General features: G+C 47.5%; 2 protein-coding genes across 2 annotated transcripts; one reads left to right on the plus strand and one right to left on the minus strand.

Moving 5' to 3' along the window:
• Positions 1 to 774: 774 nt before the first annotated feature.
• On the plus strand, positions 775 to 2759 carry POP5 (POP5 homolog, ribonuclease P/MRP subunit). The gene is made up of 5 exons (XM_084297351.1): positions 775 to 844; positions 915 to 1057; positions 1634 to 1783; positions 2195 to 2278; positions 2457 to 2759. The coding sequence occupies exons 1-5, from the start codon at positions 825 to 827 to the stop codon at positions 2570 to 2572; spliced, it is 513 nt and encodes a 170-aa protein (XP_084153477.1). The 5' UTR covers positions 775 to 824; the 3' UTR covers positions 2573 to 2759.
• A 324-nt stretch (positions 2760 to 3083) lies between these two features.
• RNF10 (ring finger protein 10) lies at positions 3084 to 23034 on the minus strand. The gene is made up of 17 exons (XM_084297350.1): positions 22449 to 23034; positions 16843 to 17045; positions 15619 to 15818; positions 14477 to 14567; positions 13289 to 13473; positions 13065 to 13201; positions 11344 to 11504; positions 10669 to 10797; positions 10253 to 10511; positions 9900 to 10033; positions 8745 to 8862; positions 8311 to 8412; positions 7666 to 7797; positions 6841 to 6938; positions 6542 to 6602; positions 6239 to 6397; positions 3084 to 5391 (listed from the first exon to the last, which is right to left on the minus strand). Exons 1-17 carry the CDS (start codon positions 22609 to 22611, stop codon positions 5315 to 5317), a joined length of 2409 nt encoding a protein of 802 aa, XP_084153476.1. The 5' UTR covers positions 22612 to 23034; the 3' UTR covers positions 3084 to 5314.
• Between the last annotated feature and the right edge of the window lie 741 nt (positions 23035 to 23775).

The raw sequence follows: 23775 nt of genomic DNA on the forward strand, positions 1-23775 counted from the left end.
CAGAAAAGCCTGGCAGGAAGGGCGAGCACAGGCGGAGACGGAGACGCGGCGCAGCGGGCATCCGTTTCAGAGGGCAGAAGTTTATCACTCGGGACAGGATTTCCACCGGCTTTATCGCCGTGCTCCTTGTCTGGAATTAAGGCCCCCAGAGGAGCTGTTTCCACTCTGAATTAGCAATGAGGCCGCTCTCGCAGCCCTGCCCCGGCTCACAGTGGGTGCAGGCAGCAGACACGGGGCGCACGCCAGCCTCACGGGCCTCCACACGCGGAGCCCGAGGGGCTCAGAGCCGTGAGGCGCTCACGCTGCAGCCCAGTAAATTAAAGTAAATTAAGGCCAGAGCTTGTGCTGGCGCTGGGGCCGATTCCGTGAGGCACCGAGGGGCAGGAGCCCTCCTGGGACGGCTGGGCGTTAATGAGGTACAAAAGCACCAGCCCGGGGGGCTGAAGGGACACAGCCCTAGGAGCTGAGCCTGCTTTATAAAAATTAATTAGTTAATTAATTAATTAGCCCTCAGCAGGCTGCACGGGTCTGACGGCTCTGCCCGCCCTGCGCCCCCTCACGGCCCCCTCAGGGCACCGCGCGCCTCGCGCGCCCCCGCGCGGGGGCTGCCGGGAAGGCGGCGGGGTCGCCCCGAAGGGGTTGGGGGGGGGCGGCACACAAGGCGCATGCGCGCAGCCAGCACCTGGAGGAAAGGGCAGGGCCGCCGGGGAGGTGTCAGGACGGGAAGTCCTTCCTCTGTCCTCGCCTCCTCGCGGCGACGATTGGTTGCGGCGCGCCGAGGCGCTTCTCCCATTGGCTGGGCGCCACGTCGGTCCGGCGGCGGCATGGTTCGCTTCAAGAACAGGTGAGGCTGAGGGCGCGGGGCCGGGCTCGGGCCCGGCCGGGCCCCCCCCGGTAACCGGCGGCCCCCTCAGGTACGTGCTGTGCCAGGTGGTGGCCGAGGAGCCGCGGGGCCGGCCCTGCATCGAGGAGCGAGCCGTGGGCAGCGCCGTCAAGGACGCCATCGCGCGGGCCTACGGGGACTACGGACTGGCCTGCTGCTCGCTGGCCTTCACAGGTGGCGGCCGGAGGGACACCGGGGGAGGAGAAGGGACCCCCGGGAGGGAGGGGGAGCCCCTGAGGGAAAGGGGAACGCCCCCAAAAACAAGGGACGACCACCGGGAGGGAAGGGAAGGACCCCCCCCGGGAAAAAGGGATCCCCCCGGGAAGGGTCAGGGACCCTCGGGAGGAAAAGGGGAGCCCCAGGAGGGAAGGGGCTCCCTAAAGGAAAGACCCCAGGGAAAGGAAGGGCCCCCCAGGAAGAAAAGGGAACCCTCCCGGGAAGGGGGACGCCCGGGAAGAAAGACTCCTGGGAAAGGAAGGGATCGCCTCAGGAAGCCCCCCGAGAAAGAAGGGGCGACCCCCGGGAGGGAGGAGCCCCCCCCGGGGAGAATGGGGAACCCCCCTGGGAATGGGGAACTCCGCTGGGAATGGCCCCCCTGGAGGGAGGGAGACCCCTGGGATGAAAGAGCCCCGGGAAAGGAAGGGACCCCTCCCCAAAGAGAAAAGGGGACCCCCAGAAAGAAAGAGCGACCCCCGTGAATGAAGGGGACCCCCCCGGAGGTGCCGCTGCTGAGCGGTGCTGGTCCCGCAGTGAAGTACCTGAACGCCTACACGGGCACCGTGCTGCTGCGCTGCCGCAAGGACTTCTACCGCCTGCTGTGCTCGGCGCTGCCGCTCGTCAGGCAGCTGGAGAGCCGCGGGCTGCGCTGCCCCTGCTTCCTCAGCACCCTGCATGTCGGAGGTGAGCCCCGGAGGGAGCGCGGTGGGCACTGTGCTTTGTTAGAGGTGGCTTTAATTAAGGGGCAGCAGCTCCCCGTGCTCAGACCCTCAGTAACGCTGCAGGAGTCTTCATTACAACAAGCAACCAGAGCAGCAAATGCTGCATTACATTAATTTTTATAAAACATGTTTTTAAAGTATAGCATTGTCCCTGTCCTGAAAATTAACCGCTTGGGACAAGGAGGTGGTACTACTTGTTAGAAATTATTATCATCACATCACTGGGGAAGCACAGTGTGGACACGCATCTTATCCTTTGCGTTAATAAAGGTGGTACCCAGGGTATTTATTGGGTGATACAAAGGTCTTCGTGCTTTACATGATAACACTTTGTTTCAAAACTTGTTACATATCGTTCTTGTGACTCCAATAGGTACCATAAGGTCATGCCAGAAATTCCTAATCCAGTATAACAGAAGACAGCTGCTGATGTTGTTGCAGAACTGTACAAATGAGGGTGAGTTCCTCCAGCTGCTTTCCTGAAGAGCAGCCTGAATTGCTGGAGCTTTTGTAGGATGTGCAGGGCTGCTTCCAGCTCCTGCAACCGAGAAATGGGCCTCTCTTTACAAGTTGAGGACATTCAGCACATGTTGAAGAGCTCAAGGAATGACCCTGTGTTGCCCCCTTTCTTGCAGAGGAAAGACAGCGCATCCGGCAGTCGGTGTTGAGCTGTTCCCTTACAGAAGAGCCGTCTCACAGTGGAGAGGAGGAAGAGGAAGAGGATGAGGATGACGGCACAGAGACAGACTGAATGTTACTTGTTGCTATTCACCTCTCTTCTGTACAGGTGTAATCACAATGATACCAATGATTTTCTGTTGTAAGTAAAGCAAGGGCTGGGAAAAGTACCTGTCTGTATTTAGACTTCATTTCCCCATTCCAGGTGTTGAAAAATAAAATGTTTTGTTTGTCTTTTTTTTAAATTGTGTTACACTTCAGTGGGTTACTTGTCTCTTTTGCTCCAGGAATCAAAACTACTAAAGAGCATAGAAACTCGATGTGATCTTCATGCTGAGGTAGAAGCGAGCTTTAGGCAGCTGGCACAGACAAGGAATGTAATTTTTCTCCTTCAGTACAGAGAGAGCATTAACATCTTTTAGTTTTGGACCTGATCTTCAGGCACACCCATTGTTCAGAAGGATATCCATTGTTTTGAGGCACAGAAGCACCAGTTGCATGTACAGCAGTAGAAACTACAGGGAATTCATGGTAGAACTTTAAGGCTCACCTCCGTCCAACCCATTATAAAACTCAGGTACAAGTACTGCTTAAATATTTATTAAGGTTACACCAATCAGTTACAGGAAAGGAGCACTGCTGGTAGCATCTCTTGAATCCATAGGAAAACGAGATACAACTTGATGCTGTCCTTCGGAGACTGCCCCTGCAGAAGGGACAGTTCCTCGCCTGCATGATTTTCCCTTGTTCTAGTGCTAGCGAGAAGTGGAGGCAAGTTGTACCAGCTCCAACTACTCTCTCTTGCCACAGCAAAGAAAAGTTGACTATAAAGGTGTAGGGATAATAAACAACAGATAATGGTTAGACACTTAAGTAGTAACTCCTGCTCCATGACTTAAAAATACTGTTACAAGTAGGAAACAACAGCATTGTGAACACAGTTAACTGCATACTTGAATCTTTCTTGCTCAGTGGCTTTCTATTCCCTCACCCATCATTTTCCACTACGTGTTTGAAGCATTAACAAGCTGTGCTACCACTTCTAGGCACTTGTCTTAGTTTCTTTGCACTCTTGACAAGCTGTGCTGTCTTTCCATCAAGTGTAGTTAATTGTGACCAAGTGTGAAATTAAGCTGCTTTCAAAGAACGCTTTGCAAGCATTTCCTCTCTCCTCCTATAGTAACAGAGACATTCTTCACCTCCCATCACCCCCCCTTCTTTCTAGTTTACAGCTGCATACAGTGTCTTGAAGTGTGTACTCCTTGGTACTAGCTTCCCTTGCACACACGCCTTAAGGAAGCACTTGTGTAACAGGCAGCCTACTGTTTTGAAATCAGACATCAATACATTGACAAGCTTTTTGAAACAGGGACACACCCAATGAATACACCAGCAGTGCCAGTGAGCACAGTCTGCTCCTTACTGGAAGCACATGAACAACTCAAAACCTGAGAGTGCAGGCGGGGCTGAACGTAACAGAAGACACAACAACTTCCCCTGTAAATCAGGTGGTGCTTCATACCAACTCCCTGAAAGGAAATGCAGGATGCTAAGGTTTAAATGTGTTGCTGAAAGTGGTATTACGCTCCATGTTGATGTAAGAGTTCAAGTTACAGCTCAAGAAGTCTGCAGTATTTTAAGTGTGCGCATATGATTTATTGCAACTGTTGGCCTTGACTGGTACATTACACCTACAGTTCATTTAATTAACAAAATCCACACCACTTAACTCATTAGCTTTAAATCAAACCACAAGCAGTGCAGAATGCGACCACCCAAAAAAAGAGGGGGCAGGGGTCCAGAAGAGGCATGTTTCTAACCCGAGGTGCTTAGTGCAGATCAACTCACAGCCCAGAACCAAGCAGATACAGGCCCTTAGCCCAGTGCAAAAAACCCATCTGTGTTCCTTGCCGGGGGATAAAATATCTATGGACTCCAGCTATCAGTTGGCTTTCCACTTCAAGAGGAGCCAGTGTTGTAACATCATTTGTGTAGTTACTACCAAGAGCCCCAGGGTGGAGTGTTCATCCTAGATGATCTGGCTACAAAGGATTTGTTGGCCATGGTTGGCAAAAAAGAAAAAAAACCTAGCAGCCTCACTCACCCACATTAAAACAGAGTTGAACAGCTGCAATAAGCCAGGAGTTCCTTCTACCACTAGTGCCAGTATGCATTTTGAAATACACAATTTCAGCAAGAGTCACTTCAAAACCAACTAGCCAAGTTCTGCTTTACGCTCACCTCAGCTTTAAGTCTTTGAAAGCCAGGAGAACAGGAGGAATTCTTGCTCTTTAGAAAAAGAACAGATAGCAGCTAACACTTTAAAGCCAGGAAGCTCTTCTGCCCATTCCCAGCTCAGAGGAAACCAGTTTCTGAAGAGAGCAGTTTAACAGCTTTACTGAAACAGTGCTGCTGTCACAATCAGATGGACTTCTGTGCACAAATACTTCTGGGGAAGTAAAGGCTCTCTGCCCCTTCGCTTAGGCAATACTGCAGCAGGCTGGCAGTGCCACGCAGATGTAAACACTTTCATAATGCTTATTAGGCCAAAAGAATTGACATGGCACAGACTAGAAGCCTTGGCTGAATGGTGTCTGGGTTGTTTCAAAACTTTGTTTCAGTATAAACCGATTTGGTAAGTTGGAATAAAAAGATCTTACTTCAACGTAACGCTGTCATGGTTTCCTCCTGAACCCCTAGAAGCCCTGGAAACACAAGTTTAGTCTGTCCAAATTTAAATACTTAAACTATTAGCAGCAAAACAAAGCAAAAGGAAAAGAAAACCAGGAGAGGAAACTTCTCTTGAATAGCAGAATCACTTTGTGTGAACAACAGAGGTGCTGAACAGTAGCTTCTGCTTCTGTTTCTTTCTTTTCTTGCCTCCCTTTTCCTCTGTGAAGAATTAAAATGATATTGTCACTTTTCTCATGGAACAGGAACGTCATGCAGGAAACAATAAATGGTCTTCCCTTCCTAAATGACTTTATCAGTTTGTGATACTTCCTGTCAACTCACTGACCACAAGTAGCTTATAAAAAATAAATACTGCAGACAAACTAGAGACTACCACAGCTACGTGCACCTAGAAACATGCCAAACTGATTCTAAGGTTGCCATTGCGACGGCAGATTCTAGGACTGCAACCATGCAGTGGTTTGCCTTTCGGATAGATATTGCTTTTATTCATGTCCAAAAAACATTACAACTGGAGCTTAAACTCACTGAAACTCCCTGCCTCTCGCCTCCAGTTCTCCACCGCTCAATGCAGCCTCCAAAGAGGACCCAAAGCTGAACAGAACCAAGCACTATAAATGAGTTTTATCAGTTCTTCTCAATTGTTTCCAACTCTCTAATCTGAAATTCCAGCTAGCGGTATCTTGACATTTTGGTCAAACTTCAGTGGCAGTCCAGCTGCTCAGCAGGCTAGGCATCTCTGAAGCATATAACCTAAACTTCCTCGAGATAAAGCTTAAATAAGTTCCAACACAGATGGTAAACATGATGACCAGAAGACATCTTTGCCCTAATAGGATTCTTTGCTAGTTGGAGATCTCAGCTCCCACTAACAGAAGCCCTAATCAAGGTGCTCGGAAAACACAACCTGATACTCTTCGGACCTGTTCTGCAGCCTATTTTTGGTCCTCCAAATCCCTTCTCTCACTTCTATCAGAAGGAGAAATACTAATTTTTTTTTTCCTACTTCAGAATTTCTTCACTCTCCTCCAGCTCCCTCCCTTACCTGACAAATGCTCAGCTGCAGACGGTTTGTCCAGCTTCAGGAGGGCTGCCTCGATAGCTTGGCTGAAGGAATTCTGAAAGCTGGGCACAGGCATGCGGTCAGAGCTGTCACTTTCCCCATCACTGTCTGCTGGCACAGGAAGTGCCAGAGTGTTCTCATCTGAAAGAAAGGAAAGGAGAGGGCTTTACAAAACTTTGGCAGTGCAGATGCCTCTCCACACTCCAGATGTTTCTTGTGAAGCTGTAAGATTTCTTAAGATTTAGATGCACAGAAAGGAAGCCAACACAGCAATAGTTTTCTTACCTCTTGTCTTCGGAGCAGGTTTGGGCCACGTTTCTGGTTTTGCCTTTCCAACCCTCAACATCTATCAAAAACAATAGTTAAGATCCAATTAAAGATCCAATTAAACCCCACGCACCAGGACAATCCTGCATATCCCAGAGTGGCAAGTATATCTAGGAGCCCCTTCCAGCACTCAAACTCCATGCTGTCTCTAAGTTTCATCTCACATCATTTTTGTGAGGAAGCAGTCATACTCTTAGACCTAACCCCAACTACAACACCAGTAATTCCGACAAGATTTACTCTGTCACGTGGCTTACCTGGGCAAAGGATGGGAATGGAGAGTCTTCTTCTAAGCTCCCACAGAGCAACGGGCTGGCCTGGCTGGCAGCAGGTGACAGTGGAGTTGGAATAGACTCTACAGAGAAAAAAAAAAGCAGTTAATTAAAGCCAACAGCATTTGGCAAAGGCATTTATTCTGCAGCTACTAGTTATGAAACAAAAATAAAAGATTTTCCTATTTTCTGTAATTAACCATATTTATCCTACCAGTTCCATCCATTAATCACACAGTGGAAACTTCTGAATTTCCTCACTATTTTTATTTAAGGAAGATTTGCATGGTGATTTTATTTTTTTTATAGTTATTATTTTTGGGTGCCTTTTGTTTGCTTGTTTTGAAAAAAGCATTAAGAATGGCTTCTACTATTTTTTTTTTTTTTATGAACTGCAAGATAAAACACATGGTAAAGCGTAACTGGACAACAACCTGAGTGCTTACCAGTTATGTTTTATTTTACTACAACATGAGGTGAAGATGGAGAAGGTAGGAAAAAAAATAATGCTAATGGTGTTTTCCTGGCATGCACACTCTTCTGCCTTTCCCCAGTCCCATCCCCTTTCCTCTCTTCTGCCTCAGCAAAGATTGAAACAGTACGGTAACTACAGCACAGATAGCATGGTCACTAAAATAAAAGCGGTAAAAAGCAGACAAACAACCAGAATCTCAACAGCCTCAGTCTTCTGTGTACGATCTTGCAGGCAATCTAGGAGGGTCGTTTTTGGTCAGTATTAAGGAAGTTTAGTCTGATGACCTGAGTAGTAGATCCCCAAAGAACAACCAAGAGGTTTTTGCAGATGCTCACCTGTCTGAAACACGGGGCTTCTGCCAAGAGGAGAAGGACAGAAGCTCTGATGATCAGTGCTGGTTTCTCCATGGCAAGATGTAAATGCAGGAAACTGCTGCAGATTCTCTAAAGCAATATGGACCTCTGGATCTAGAAAGAGGCTTTGAATTAAAGCACTACACATTGTGGGGGAAGACTGTCAATATGCAACTTGTTTCAGGATTCAGGGAGATGCCAGCGCAAAAATTTTCTTTCCATCTGCTATTTTAGAGACCAGTACAAGCGCTGCTGCTGGATGGAAGCAGCTCCCAGGCAATTTTTTTTTTGCCTTCTTTACTTTCCACTCTATACAGTGATTACTATAAAAACAGAAATCAAGAATCCTGAGAGCTGTATATACACCAAGGAAAAATAGTGTTGCCCTCGAGTGCCGTCTCTCTCCCATAATATCTGACTATGCAGGAACAGCATAACATCATTTAATGGCCTAAAACTGCTTTTTCTTTTTTTTTTTTTTTTTTTTTTTACTCTACAGAGATTGTCCCTAATACACTGTAATCTCACTCTAAGTACACACTACAAACTAAAGGCCTTGGAGCTCATCCTATAGCTAAAGACATCAGCTCAGCAACAGATGAGTGGGAGCCCACTAGCAAGACTTACATTTGCCCTGTTTCTTGTTTTCTTCTATCTCAATTCTGCGTTCACGTCGTCGTTCATCACGAGCTTTCTTCTGCCGTAGGCGTTTCCTCTTTTCAATGTCATCTAGGAGCAACACACAACATCGGATATAAAAGAACCTCACCGATACTTTGGCAATGTTTTACTTTGTGATCGTGTTCAGTTATAACACATTAGCAACAAGACATGCTTACAAAACAACATATGCTCTTCCAAGCAGTCAGGTCTTTTTATTCTTTGAATAATTGTTGTCATTACAGCAGTGAATAGGGGTTGTTCTGACTAAACAGTCATCACACAGTTGATGAAAGAGGAGTAAAGCTGCTCCTTACGTTCCTTTTTCTGCCATTAAGGGAGAAATGCTCCCACTTCATCCCCACAGATCCACTGACAGAGGCTAGTAAAGCAGTACCAACCTGAGAACAACTCTAAAGTCTCCTTAGAGATGATAGGTGGCTTCAGAGCCAGTTCACAAATGCTGAACTCACAGGTGAGGGGCAAATGACAGAGGTAGCGATGACGCTGTCTTATATCCTGATTTAAAACAAACAAAAAAAAGAGCAGATACATCATTGCAACAAGGTCTAGAGGGTGCCATACTGATGAACAGTTGTGCAGACAACACTCACCCTTCATGACATCAAATGGAAAAAAAAACACACAGCATAGTGACACAATAATCACTTTATAAACTACTGAAGTGTGAACGATGCTTTGAGTCAGAACCAAATGCTCCAAAACCTCCACCAACTACACCATAATCATACCTGGATAAAGTTACTCCAGTTCAGTTACTGATCTTCTTGTTATTCCTCTCTTCTCACATCATTGGAATAAAATTCTACAATACCAGTCCTCTGGTGCACCTGTGCTTGCACTAGACTAAATTTGCCCCTTGCACTTAAATTCTTTTGTCTGTCAACCTCCACTTCACTTGATGGGAACAAGGTGAGTTCTGTATTTCTCCTTGCAAACTTGAAGAGAATTCTCTTCATCTCTGCATCCATTCTTACCCAAACACATGCTTTAATAAAAATTAATTAGGAATTACATGTAATTGTTACTGCATATGCCAGTTCTTACAATAGCTTATCCGAGGCAAAGGAATTCAAGATCCATTCTCTCTTCTAGAACTTCAGTGTCTTAAGCACTTTCACTGCCTCAGAGATGCCTCTATCTCAAACACTGAAGTTACTTTCCACCCTCTTATTTTACCTAAGATCCCACCTCTATTCTTGATGCTCAGAAGCAGATGTTTGCTGAAGACATGCTGCAGAACACTCCTTTAGGTTCAGGAAGATGTGCCTAGTTCAAAGTACTCTTAAAAACAAACCAATGTTAAGCTTACAGTTCTCTTACTCATAAAACTTCCTACCTTCTAGTAGAAGAAAGCAAGTTAGACTACAGTCTACTTATCAAAATTAACTTCAAGTATTGCACCTTACACAGATGTCCTTCACAGATAAGCACGCCTACCCATTCACAGTAATTATTTCTCATTATCAAAGAGAAACATCTCACCTGCCAGCTGCAAAGATTAAGTTACTAGAACGTGAAGATGAAATAATTACCTCTGTCATTGAGTAGCCAGCTATCTCCACTACAGCTGCAGTTATCTTCTCCGGACTCTTCTCCAAGCTGCCATATTCACGAACAAGACACCGAACGTTCACAGGGTGAAGATACATGCACTGTCCATCCTCCGCTGTAGGACAAGACATCATTAGTTGTTCTGTGTCTGTTCATTGTTAATACTCCTCTCCCCACCTCACTAGTAATGAAACTAAAACTCCTTTCTAGAAGTCTAGAAGTTGTATTTCACAGAGTGTAGCTGAATCTATTGACTTGACAAGTGTCTTCCCCAAAAAAAGATCCCAAAGGATGCACCCTTGCCCCCATGACTCCAGGATTTCATTGCACTTACCTTGATAGAAATAGTAAAAAGGAGAGTTGTTATGATGTCCACTGCTAATTGTATCTTTACATTCTTGGTAGCTCGTTTCAGCTGGATTTAATTCTTCTGTAGTTTTCATATCAGGTTCCCCTGTGGTATCCACCTCAGGTACTTCCTCTTCATCCAGCACTGCCTCTTCTGATTCCACAGGAGGCAAAAAGGAACTTGCCTGATCAGAGCAAGGCTCCACAAGCTCCTCATCGAATGCAGAGAGATACTCCATGCCACACTACAACAGCGGAGGGCGTACAGTTAGTACCACAATCACCTCTTTCAAAAGATGATCATTTCTGCAGAAGTCTTTGGTACCAGTTCACCCTGCACTGCAGCGTAAAGTGGCAGCACCAGGCATCAACGAGATCCACCCAAACACAACTGTTACCCACCTTTTTCTCATGGAGAACTGCAGGCTCTGTAGTCTTGGAGCTGTCTAGGACCAATTCTTCCACAGCTGCACTAATTCCAGCAATGCCACTGCTTTTATCCTTGTCAGCAGAGAGTGCTGTTTCTCGCTCCTACAGGTCATACAAAGAGAACAAGTTTTAGTCTCCTATTTTAGCCAGGAGACTATCACCATAATTATCTTTAGCCTTGTTCTATACATCAGGTTTTCATAAATCTACAATACATCTGTGACAAAGACAGACCATTGAAGGGCAGTCCTCTTCCACTGCAGGACACATGAAGGCTCCTCTTAAAAGAAATATTCTCTACGTTTGCTTATGTTTGTTTGATAGAAGTTATCCCAGGAATTACTAGACCTGAAGGGGAAAACGATCTTCCTTTTAAATGAGAACTCCTTCACATTTCTGGGAGGAATACCATTTAATAAAATGCATTCTGTTCTGTTATCTTGAATGTCACATCAGATACCAGGAGCCCAAGGGCTACAATCTCCTCCAAGGTTCACACTGCTATTCTGGCAGTAAACATCACCATCTTGCTAGTACGTGCATCACAGAGACCAGAATAGTCACACACAACCACTTAAGCAGCAAAAGATAAATGCTCAACATACTGTTAAAAATAATGTTACTAAGAACATCCCAAGAGGTTCTCACCTTCAGTTCCTGGATAGCAGCCTCAATAAAGCATGCCTCCGGGGTGTGTTTTTCCTCCTCATACTGTTTTAGTAACGCTGCTTTCTCCTCCAGAATCACCAACTGCAGGACCTGCTCCCTGGATGCCAGAAGCAGTTTGGAATACTGGCTGTGCTGGTCATCTGAACAGAAGGAGCACCAAACTATTAATATCTTCGGGTAGAGGCACCAGTTTGAACTGGCATCAGGAACCACCATTTCTTCTGAAGTTCCATTACGGCTCAACTTTGAGTTAATCCACTATCAAGTGGACAATATTTAGAAAGAGTTTGATACAAACTCTGCATATTTATACCATTGATGACACAAGCTCGTGCCACGTACCTTCTCTGCTACACTGATCTCCCTGAAGTTGCAGTTTACCACAACTCAGTTGCTAAGCTTCAAAACTCAAGTCCAAGTTTCCTTTTTTTTTTTTTTTTTGGTGGAAGTATCACCCCTATGAAGCCCTGGATGGTCAAAGCTTCCTGAAAATCCAGCTTGCAGCTTCTTCTTCTCTCTATACTCAAAAATACTGCAACCGGGAAGTTTTGCAGAAGTGACCTACCTTTGTTTTGTCTCAAACTAATTCATAAACCCTTATATATTCAAAACCTGTATAGAACATTATTAGTCTTTTACAGGAAGCACAGCAGAAATAGTAGATAAACTAAAGAATTCCAAGGTCCAGCAAAATGTAGTCATCTTGTTACTAGAGCACTTGTCTTAACAATAAGCTTTACAGCATGTATAGAATCACATCGCACGCATATTCACTGGACCTATGGGTCCAACCTCTTTTAAGGACTGTGTCTACAGAACATCCCATTAACAGTGAGGTTTCTGGGTTTGGAATGATCTCAAATCCAGTACTGCATCGAAGGAGAGAAGGGTTTATTGTTTTATAATAGGATTTAGAGCCCTTTATTTTAAAAGGCCGAGAGACATGTAAGCACACGCTCTGCATGCTGGATGCCCATCGTGAGTTAGCAGACGCGACTTTTTACAGAGAGCTTGCACACATACAGCTTTTTGCAAATGCGGCTGCAAAATGAAGCGAGCCAAGACAGCCCACAAAACAGCAACGTTAAGTAAAATTATTTCTTTAGTCACCAAATTTTCATGATACCAACAGATAAGATGATGATGCATTAGTCACAGTACTTGACTGGAGAAAACTGTAGAAGTCAGGCAACAGATGTTTGGAATAGGTTTGCAATAATTTTGACTATTTCCCCAAATCGTTCACAGATCTTAGTTGATAAGTGAAGATGATGAAAACCTTGTTGAAGAATACATCCTTGAAATAGCTTAGACACAGTTATTTTTGTTAAGCTGTAGAATGAGGAGCCAGAAGGCAAAAGTTAAGGACACTGAAGAGCCAACAGAAGCAGCAAGAATGACACCAATGACTGTACAAGAAAAAATGCACATCAAGCTATAACAAAAATTGAGAAGGCAGGAGTCTGCAGTGCAGTAACTTGAAGGGAAACAGAACACAAGTTGAAGTCTTAGAAAAAACAAAGTATGGGTAGATTGCTTATTATTAAGATGTGGTCATTAAGGTTTTCAGCTACCCATGCTTTGTGGTCTGAACTATTTTAAGACAGCAGCATGGCACTGCCATGGGAAAGCTTTAGCCAAGTCCAAGCCACAGTTAGGAAGGAGCAGGATGCCAAGCACCAGTACTCAGACACACTCACCTCCAACATAAACAGGCTGCACCACATTCATCCACTGAGATTTGGGCAGTGCTATCAGAACACCTTTCTCTCTTCTCATAAGTTGCATCGTAATGACATCACCAATTGCATATTGGCGTGTTTCCATAGCAATAACACTGCAACGTAAGGAGAAGGTCATTATTTTTACAGGGTAAAAATAGTATTTCAGTGATATATATCATTTAATAGATATCAAGCCTCACCTCTTAAGATCCTTCTTGTGAACAGAGCCGTAACAAATAGGGCACTTACTCCAGGTTTTCTCACTCAAGGAGAGATAGTGAAGGATACATGCCCAACAAAAGATATGCCCGCAGCGGGTGATCTTTGCTGCTGTAGGCGGGTACAGACAGATTGGGCAAGAGGGTACTTCATGGCTACAAATTCGCTGAAACAGCACACGAGAGGAACAGTACAAGTTATAGACTTGGAAATCATTCTGTGGCACAGAAACTAAACCTGTAAGATCTACTCTAATATATTAATCTTCCAGTTCTTCAGGTTCTGCTTATTTACCAGGAAATTAAGTACACCATGAACTAAATAACCATTTTGTTCAATATGTGGAATAGCCTTCAAAGCCAACCCATCTATTTTTACTCTAATGAGCAACTATTCTCATGTTTTCCCCTCTTGTATTTGTCATCACTTAAGAGCTAGCAACATTATCATCATCTGAATTCAGACATGAAGAAGTCAGCAAATGAACTGTCACCTCACACCAGCACATTTGCGCAGTCCTGTTTAACTGAGAGACTGAACTTACCTAATTTCATGAACATTCTAGTTTAGTCAGATGTTTTGTTAGCATCTGTATGTTGCAGAGACAAAACAGCCAACCAAGCACCTGATTTTTCAGTTCTCTCATAGGGTCAGGTAACGGTAAACGTACCTCCCCACCAGCTACACCATCCATGACGACTAGTCTTCACAGACTAAGTTTCTACTTCAGGTAACCCAAAGTTCTGGCCACAATTATCAGGAGATTTTCCACTTTGTTGCTAGGCAAGATGGGCCACTTATGCACAAGATAATTCTTCAAAATTCTACACTCTAGTCCTCTTTCATGGACTCATGCCCAAGTTTTCTGTTAATATCTCAATCACAAGGACTGAGTCTACAGAATGTCAGATACTATTTTTGATGAGCTCCCATCTGCGAAAGCAAGAAGAAGCTGCTAATTTTCCTAATAGATTTTAACACTTCTCTTTTCCTGTCATCAAAGTACTTCATAATATATTCCATGACAGATCATTCCCAGTATTGTGGGAGTGACAGAAAAGGCCTGAAGCTCAGAAACAGCTGAGTTTTACGTAACATCACAAAGAAGCAGTTAAAGACAGACTGAGTTTCTTAATAAGACAAAAAAAATCTAGCCCATCACAACTGACCACTTGCTCCACAAAGTCCCAGTTGACCAAGGTATCTGGATCAGCAAAGTGGACTGTGTAGTCCTGTTCTTCAGAGACAACAAACTGGCAGCTGGGGAAAGGCAAAGAGACAGATGATCCACTCAGTTGTTTCTGAAAACTCTTGGAGAACTATCCCATAGGATTCTCAGAGCTTCTTCTTTGTCCAGCAGAAAGCTACTGGACACAGTTTGAAAACTTCTACCAACAAAACCCAACAGAGTTCAGTTCACAACCAGATTCCCAGAATACAGATATGTCTAATTTCAGTTAGACACAGCATCGCATACTACCTACAGAGTGAGCCGGGCAGAATGGTTTTCCAGAAAAAAAAATGGAACAAACAGAGCCAGCTCCATCAGGGATCTCTTAAAAACAGAGAATCCACAAGTGGAAAGAGCATGCTTACAAGAATTAGAACTACTACAGTTCCTGTAAGCAGACTTTGCTACAATAAGTGAAAATCAAGTCACAAATCAATAGGGAAAAATCAGAAGCATTAACACTGAAAATAGTTTTTATTATATTTAACGTGATCAGATATGGGAAGTCCTCAACACACTTCAAATTCTAGTGAAAGTGACCATTACTACCAGTCAAAAGAAATTCAGCTGCTGGATTACCATACTGATCACTGTTTGGGTTACTATTACATACTTAGGGAGCTGTGATGTGAAGCCAACCTGAAGCAGCAGTTTAAGAATTAAGAGACCCCATGAGTAATTGCTTCTGGCACTTAAATTCAGATTAGCTTTAATCCAGCAACCACTGCCCCTACCATCTCAACATGCTGATTTTTTTGGAAGAAATGTTAACTTTCCATAAGGGAACTACATAGGTCTTCCCAAATGGAGCATCATATTCCACAAACGATGCTGGAAAAGTAAGGCAGAAGACTAACTGGCTTATGTCCAAAAGACTCAGTCAACCAGATACCTTGTTAATAGGTAAAGAAAAGAACTTCATATGTTTTTTCTCTTCCAAGTACAGTAATAAGTATTAAAAACACTAGAAATAACTTCACCCTGGAAGAGTATTCAAGATCAAACAATTCCCTGGCCGATTGTTCCTTACGGCTTACTGTCTCTGTAGAGGTCTGAGAACCCTGCTAGTCTTCCACTCACTTGGCCTGTAGGAAGAGTTCCTTGTTGAAAGGTTTATGTCCCCACTTGTTCCTTTTCCCCCAGTTGCCATGTCCATTCCCATCAAAATGGCCTGCTTGGCCACGGGGTTCAAAAGTGAAGTTCAGTAAGTGGTTCAGATTGATCTTCTTGGGACCAGAGAACTGGGCAGGGCTGAACTCTGCCCGTTGAGCCTCTGCTACCTAAGAGACAACAGCATTTATTAGAACTTGCTAGAATTTACTGCAAAAGCATCAGTACAAGTTGATACCCAGGCCCCAGCAGTGATCATGTGCAGAATACGCAGCACCCTCCGACTCACCTTCTCCTACTCCCATTCCGCAAATCAAGCACTGCAGCCAAAGTGCATGAGAACCTGGAAGTTAGAACTGAGTGGTCTTACCCCACACGGATGAAATGGAGGAGAGCAGAAAAACAACCCAAATAACAACAAGTAAAAGCCAACAATACCTAGTAGTCGAGGTTAATAACAGAAGAAAGCTGTTGAGATCCTGGCAGTATTCTTTTATATGGCCAGTAACACACATTTGGCTACTATTGCACAAATAATACTTGTTTGTAGTTAGTTTCCATATAACAAAGCAGAGAATGAGGACTGAACAGAGACAGCAAGTGAGTTTTGACAGAGTTAGCATTTTAGGCAGGCAGCTTTGCTCATCCACTAAAACTGAAAAAAATCAATGACTTCCGTATCAATGCAAACCCACCAGTGATCTACAGTATTCATACCCACAGCAGCATAAGCAGCCCCAGTCTGGTTTTACTCCATCTTGATGTCACCAAGGCTAATTAGATTACTTTCCCAATGCCACTACCACGTGCAAATTTGTACACTCAAGTGATTAGACACAATCATCCCGGACTTTTAAAAGCTAGGAAGTGTATCACTATGGATTTTCATGAAGGACCTTTGTTTCCCGAGATATGCACGTGGCCTGCCTAGGTACCCATTCCTCAGGTGGCATTTCCACTAGTTTTACTGTTCCTTTTTATGGCAAGTCTCTCAGAGCAGAGAGCACTCCTCTTCTGTTGTTGCAAAGTTGTTCTGCTCACACTCAATGTGGCATCTCAACGATGTTAGCACCTCTTATTGCTCCTTCCCTTCCCAGCCCAGGAGCTGAATACAGAAGACCTATCTAGGCAGGTCAGAGCGATCCTCTCGTCCCAAGAAAGAAGGCCTTGGAGACACGGCATTACAATTCTCACCTCATCTCGTCTTCCACCATTACAAGAGCTAAAAAGTTTGCCACTTCCGCCGCTACCTCCCCTCTGAGGGGGCATCTTGTTAAAAGCTTTGCTTTTCTGTGAATTGGAGCGACGGGACTGACTGGAAAAGTTCTCATTTTTGGAATATGCAGTTTCTCTTTTACGGTTATAACGCTGCTTGGATCCATTCGCATTCTTTCCATCTGAAAGAGAAAACAAGGATCAGACGGGCAGCCCCCAGCTCGCCGCACGCGCAGCGCCCCGCAGGCAGCGCGGCCTGTCAGCCCGGCACCTGGTGCCAGCGCTGCTCAAAGGGCTCGCGGCTCTGCCAAGGTCTCCTGCAGCCCACAAACCCTTTCACTCCTATTACTGTCCAAAGAGCTGGTCAAAGAGCACAGAAGGATTTATTTGCTGTGCTCTGTATTTCTTAGAGCACCTCAGTCTGCTTCATCCAGGTCTGGAGTCGCCGTCACCAGACAGCGGCCTGAGGTGTCACCTGTGTGACAAGTGACAAACCCCAGCGCTACATCCTCACACCCAGCTGTTGTCAAGTTCTGGAACGGGGCCATTTGTCATTCCATTTCTGAATATCCTACATAAATATGCTGGATGTCCTTATATAAACACTGCGGCCTGCGTTTGTCTGGAAGCCTCCCACTTGGCAGGACCCCGCTGCCTGTTTTCACTCAGTCCCGCCCCTACGTTTAGAAGTCCCCAACAGATCCAATTCCCTTCTAAAAACCCCCTCTTGCTTGCGTAAAACCAACAAATGCCGATCGATCCTGAGGGACGAGCCCAACGCTTTGGCCTCGCGGGGCACAAACCCAGTTCCCAATCACCAAGCCCACCCACCCAGGCAGCGAGGAGCTGCACACAGCCATGGCCATGGCAGGGGAACAGAGGGGAAAGCACACAGCAAAACACCACAGGATTGAGGCTCACGAGAGCAGTAAAGTCCATCAGGATCTTGAGAGGGGTTTCCTGCATGGAAACAGCTGCCTGGTTAGGCTTCTAGAACAGTACATGAGGGCTATGAAGACACTTCTCACAGCCTTACCCCAACATCAGAGGGGTCTCAGCTCCACAGGCTGCTCACCCACCCGCTGACCTTGTGCTCCCACCAGCTGCTGCTTCAGCTCTAACAGGAGTCAGGCTGAGAAACCAGGCAGGTGAACGCCCCAGGCCCAGCCAGAGCTCTGTGCACCCCGGCCGTCCCCAGATACCCAGCGTTATGCACACCAACGCCTCGCGCTGGTTACAACACCCTGATCCTGTCCCTAAAGGCCTGCTAGTTTCTCCCTTCCCGTGTCATAGTCCTCCCCACACCTTAAAGCAAGTCCTGTGTGGCAACAGGCACATCCCGTAACTCCTGGCCGCGTTACTCACAGGCAGTTTTCATCACCAGTGCCTCCAGCTCGGCCCTTCCCCTGCACCGCCTCCTGAGCGGTCACAGCAGCTGGAACGGGACCCCTCACAGCCTCCCTTTTTCTGGTTACTTTTAGTTTTCTGTCCCACCAACACCCACAAGACAAGGAGCGGAAGGTCTGTGCAGTACTGAACATCACCGAGGATCCAACCACGTAGTAAGTCACTCCATCAGAGTGCCGTGGCTGGGCTTGGAGGGGGCCTGCTGCTTCCTGCTCATGGCAGACTCCCATCTTTGCCTGCAACTGGAGCTACAGAAGTCAAAGGAGCCTCCTGCTGCTTTTGCGTGATGTGACAGTCATTTTACAAGCAGATTTTGTCACCAGAGCCGACCACTTACTCTGCTTTCCAAAGGCTGAGCCCATAATTCAGAACTAAACCAATCCCCAAGAACCACAGCCGTGCTGAGCCCCACAGCCTGCAGGGCTGCCGCACTTGGGCTTGGTGTTATCAGGAAAAAAACACACCACAAGCTGCCAAGCGCTCAGGGTGTAACCCGGTCTGGCTCGGTGATTATTCAGATAGACCTTTTTTTGAGAGTGTTTGTGGGAAAGAGGCTACAACACCCCCCCTGAGGCTCCGGTCACAAATTCAGGCATTTAGGAGGGGTTTGGAGCACTGCTGCTGCTCACAGTGAGCAGAGCCTGGCACTCCAGGGCTCGGCCACCCTCTGATCCCCGCAGTCAGTGCACACCCTAGAGAGGCACAAGCCCGCTGTGCCCACAGCGACTTGGCAGCTCCTCTGCAACCACGAACTGGGGGGAGGAAACAACTCCAGAGGACACAAAGTTGGTTTGGATGATCCTTCACGAGGTCCAAGGGCAGCTTGTACCTGCAGCTAACAGGAGAATTTCCTAACCCTTGTTGTTTTCATCAAGTTAAGCACCATCAAAGGCACCAACTTGTCACCAGCTGGTTTACACACATTCCTGGCATGCTGCACCACTTCAGACAGGCTCCGAGAGCCTCTGCGAGCCCCTGTGAGGACTCTTAATTTCACAAGAAAGTCCTCTCCACCTGTGCCCTCCTTAGGAAGGGCCTCACATGACAGTCTGAAAACACAAACCTGATTTTACTGATTGCAGTTTCCCCTCCCAGAGTAATTATTTAGGATTGCTTTAGAGGATTCTGGGCCATCAGCGTAGCAATGGAGTCGACAGACGACCAGAAGTTTGAAATAAGCGTTTGTAAGCTGGACCACCTCTTTTCTTCCCCCCCATTTGGGTTTGGGGGGTTCTTTTCTCACTTCTTGGCAAATTAGAAAAGAGCAGCACTGCTGAGGTACTCACTCTTGACTCAGGTCCTCAATTAGCCCCTCTGCACTTCACGAAGCTGAACCTATCACATTTTTACCCATTCACACTCCAAGAGAAAACTTACAAAGTAGTGTCCATCTGATTTTATAACACCAGCAACAAAGCTGTTCTTGCCTTTCGGAGCCAACCCCACAACCTGGGGGTTCTCCTGATGGACACCACCTTCTGGTAGAGGACCTCCACCTCCAGGGGAGTTCAAGTTCCCAGGCCTAAAGGCAGCAGCCACAGGCACCTAGTTTGGTCCTGGAGCTGCAGCGCTGGTTGCTGCACTTCCCTTCCATCTTTGTGTCTTCAGCTGAGCAGCGTTCGAGCAAATCATCCTGCACAAGGGGAGCTGGTTGAGGGATCATGCTGAGCCCCCGTGGCGTTTGCACGAAAGCACATCGAAGAGATTTGTGCTGCTAAGGAAATATCCCGGTGAGCAAGGGGTGAATAAGCAGCCACGTGCTCCAGCAAAGCTTGTTTGTGCTGTAATAAGAAGGCCCAGGAATGTCTACAAGAATTCCTCTGTCCGTCAGGTCCCAAGGACTGCGCAGAAACCCAGCAAGGCAATTCTCCTTTTGCTACTTGATTTCATCCCCATGGGATGGGACTCCTAGTGGCTCACTATCAGAACTAAAAAAAATAATACTTTTTCTGTTGGAAAGTTCTGAGTTCAATTTAGTTTCTAAGACCAAGCCCAACAGGTAGCTGGAACACAATTTCCCCAGGACAGAGAGCCTACAAGGCTGCAGGAGAGGCCACTTCTTCGATTCCTCAGCTGGACTCGGCGCAGCAGGTAGCTCTAAAAAGCACATAAAGGACAAAAGCTTGACGGGATTTAACAGTGACCACTGGTGTGAACGTGAAACAACAGGTCAGCCTGTTGGGGATGGGCTGCAGTCCCCCACAAACACTTTCCATTTCAAAGGAGACCCAAAGTTCTCAGAGCACCTCCCGTACAGTTCCTGGAACAGGGGAGAAACCGGGCGGGCCACACCAGCTGCAGGCAGCCACGCCGTTTCCAGGTGGATAAGGAACAGGAGACAGAAATCCTGCGCGGTGACATGCCAGCGCCCTGAGCCCAACAGCCACCAAAACACACCCACCCGCTGGCACCGCCGCAGCCGGGATGCTCAGCCCATGGTTGTTGGCCCTCACCTGCCCAAGTGCCCCTTCTCATTTTAGTTTTCAGCACCCTGCAGTGAAGAGGCTCCCAAAAACATGTCTACGAGAACAGGTCCAGTTTTTAAAAGGACTCTTCGATGCACCGTAAGGGTAGCAACTCATCCCAGATCACTTCTCCCTCCGCTTTAGTTAAGAAACAAACATCTCAGAGGCAGAACTGTGCCATGCCACATCATTCTGCTGTATTTAAAAATAAGTCTTCAAAATAACTTTTTTTTTTTTAATCAAAAGTTAGCCTATTGTATTGGAGTAGAACAGCACGTGTCAGGATTTACACCCTCACTGCTCCTCCTCAACTTGTGACCTTGCTTCAAGCCTGTGAAATGTGGCAACCCACAGGAATCCTTTAATAACCTCCCATTTGGGGCTGGAATGTCAGAGCCTGTATTTCCTTCCTCACTCCAGGTATTGGTTCTCCTACACGCAGGCCCCCCAGCACAGCACAGGCCCCTTACCTCCCCTGCTGAACAGCGCTCCCGTCCTGTGAGCTGCCCTCCCTCCTCACACCGCTAAGGCAGCGCCGTCCTTCCGAGGTGCCCTGTGGTAAGGCAGGGTCAGAAACCAGCCCCCTGCAACGGGAAAGCCTCGGGCCTGCCAGGCTTTCACACCGCCTGCCATAACGTAAACAGAGCTGATAGGCTTTGTTATCCCAGCTGAAGCCTGGTTCTAAGGACTCCCACTGCATGCCTAGCACCCGGCATCCCCTGCTTCCAGTGGCCTGGCCATGGAAAATGGAAATAAGAGACTGAAAAACATCAACAGTGGCTACCAGTAATAAAAGCCCTGCATGAAATCCTGCTGCCGATGCCAAAAAATTTCAAATCCATTCCAGATTGCAACACCTCCCAGATACCAACGCTGTTAACCCTCTGTGAACACCCTGAGTGTTACAGAAACAAAGCACTGAGGAAGGAATCACTACGGCAATGGTGCTGTAGCAACCTGTAGGCAGTCTCCTCATGCTTCTGGGACTAAGCCTGCTCCTTTCAAGCACTACTGCCCCATTTTTAGGTTTTGAAAAGAATGCAGGGGTGCCAGGAACTTTCTGCTCCCGATCAGCCTTAGGGAACTGGAGGGGGTTTAGGTCTTACCTTGAAAAAATTCATGACAGGGCCCACAATGGCTCATCACGACCCACGCTGTCAGCAAAACTGGCTGTTTGCACTGACAGCTGCAACACTTTGATTAAAGTACCAGATAAGCAAGTAACGTGCACTCTGAACCCTTCCAAAATAAGTTACCAAAATACAGCCTGCAATGGGAATGCCGGGTGTGCTGCGGGACCTCCTCAAGCAAGGACAGAGCACTGCACTCAGCTGGAGACCAAGATAAAGTTAAGGCTCCTCTTAACAGGGAGAGACAAATACGTTCCAAATCAGAGCTTTGGCTCTCAAACTGATTACTCCAACGCTAGTGGCAATCAAACATGCCCCTTCAGAAAGAAGAGGAACCGCAGCTCACCGAACAGGAAACAGGGCTGGAAGAGGAAGGAAGAGGAAAGCAAACCCCAGCGGTGACCCGAAGGGAAACCTACCAAGGACCGGCTGAGAAACAAACACCGCAGCAGGGGGCAGGCAGCTGAGCTCCGCCACCCGACAGAGGCACCGGGGTGCCCGGAGCCTGGTGCTGCTCCCTTCCCGTGGCTGCCCCGGGCCCCTTCCCTCCCCCTCCATGCCCCTTCCCCCCCCCGGCGCTCACCGCCTTTGGGCTTAGACTCCCCGGCGGTGGGCCCCGCCGATGCGGAGCGCGGCTGCTGCCCTTTGCCGCCGGCCGAGGAGCCGGGCGCACCGGAGCCGCAGGGGCTGCTCTTGTCCATGGCGGGGGCGGAGGCGGGGGAGGCGCCGGGCGGGCTCTGCAGCATCAACGGGCGCCCCGGCGGGCGAGGGGCGGCCCTGGGCGGGTGGGGGGGGGCTCGGCGGGCGCTGGCGGAGCCGGCGGGGGCCCAGGCTCATGGCCCGCGGCGGGGAGCGGCGGGGGCGGCGCAGCGCGGCCTCGGCCTCCTTCATGGCGACATCTTCTCGGCGCTCCGCTCGAACCGGGGGAAGGCCGCGGGAGGCCGGGCCGGGTCGGAGGGGCTCCGGGCGAGCCGCGCGGGGGGGAAAAAGCCACGGAGGGAGCCCCGCGGGGCCCGGCGCCGCCTGGCCCTGCCCTGCCCTGCCGCCCGGCGCCGCCCGCAGCCCCGCTGCTCCGCGCCGCCCCGGCCCCGGCCCCGGCTCGGCCGCCGCCGCTGCCCCGTAATGGCGACCAGGCGCCCGCAGCTCCGCCCGCACCCGGATGGAGCCGGGCCCCGCGGGGCGCGCCGGGACTTGGGGGGCCGCGAGGGGTGCCGGGACATGGAGGCGCCGGGCTGCCGCGCGGGGCGTGCTGGGAAATGTAGGCGCGGGGCCATGGGGGGAAACGGGGAAAAAAAGGGGATAAAAGGGAAAAACAGGGGGAAAAGGAGAAATAAAAGGCCTGCTACGTCTTAGGGAGGCGCCATGGGGCAGCACCGGGAGTCAGTGTGCGAACAGCAGAGTCTGAGAGGGCGCGAAGGATCACATTCCTCCACTGAACTGTAACACTTGTTATCTGTAGACTTTTTTAACTTCCAAACTTCTCCTTCAAAGCAAAAAAAAAGTTTAACATTTTAAAGGCAACAGAGATTCTAAATGTATTTTAATGAGTATCCATACCTGCTGATCCCTTTCTCATTATTTTGGAGGCAAGAGCTCAAAGTTCGCTAAGACAGCAGTTCACAGTTTTCTTACCAAAAAGAAAAAAAAAAAAAAGTGGGACACAGACAGAATTAACACATAACCCTCTAACAGAAGCCACATAAGAGGGCTTTTAGCTGCTGTTTGTCCCTAACTGGGATTTATTATTCTTAGATACACTGATGAAGTTATGAGTGTGGATACCGCAGTGTAACATGTTTTGGATTTGAGAAAGGATTTTGTTAGAAAGCCAGTCATTCACATTCACAGGGAAATAAGTAGCGCAAGCAACACTAGAGAAAGAGAGAAAACAGTCATAAAACTCTCAAAGT

The sequence above is a fragment of the Netta rufina genome, assembly GCF_964035555.1.
Source record: "Netta rufina genome assembly, chromosome: 17".
NCBI classification, from domain to species: Eukaryota; Metazoa; Chordata; class Aves; order Anseriformes; family Anatidae; genus Netta; species Netta rufina.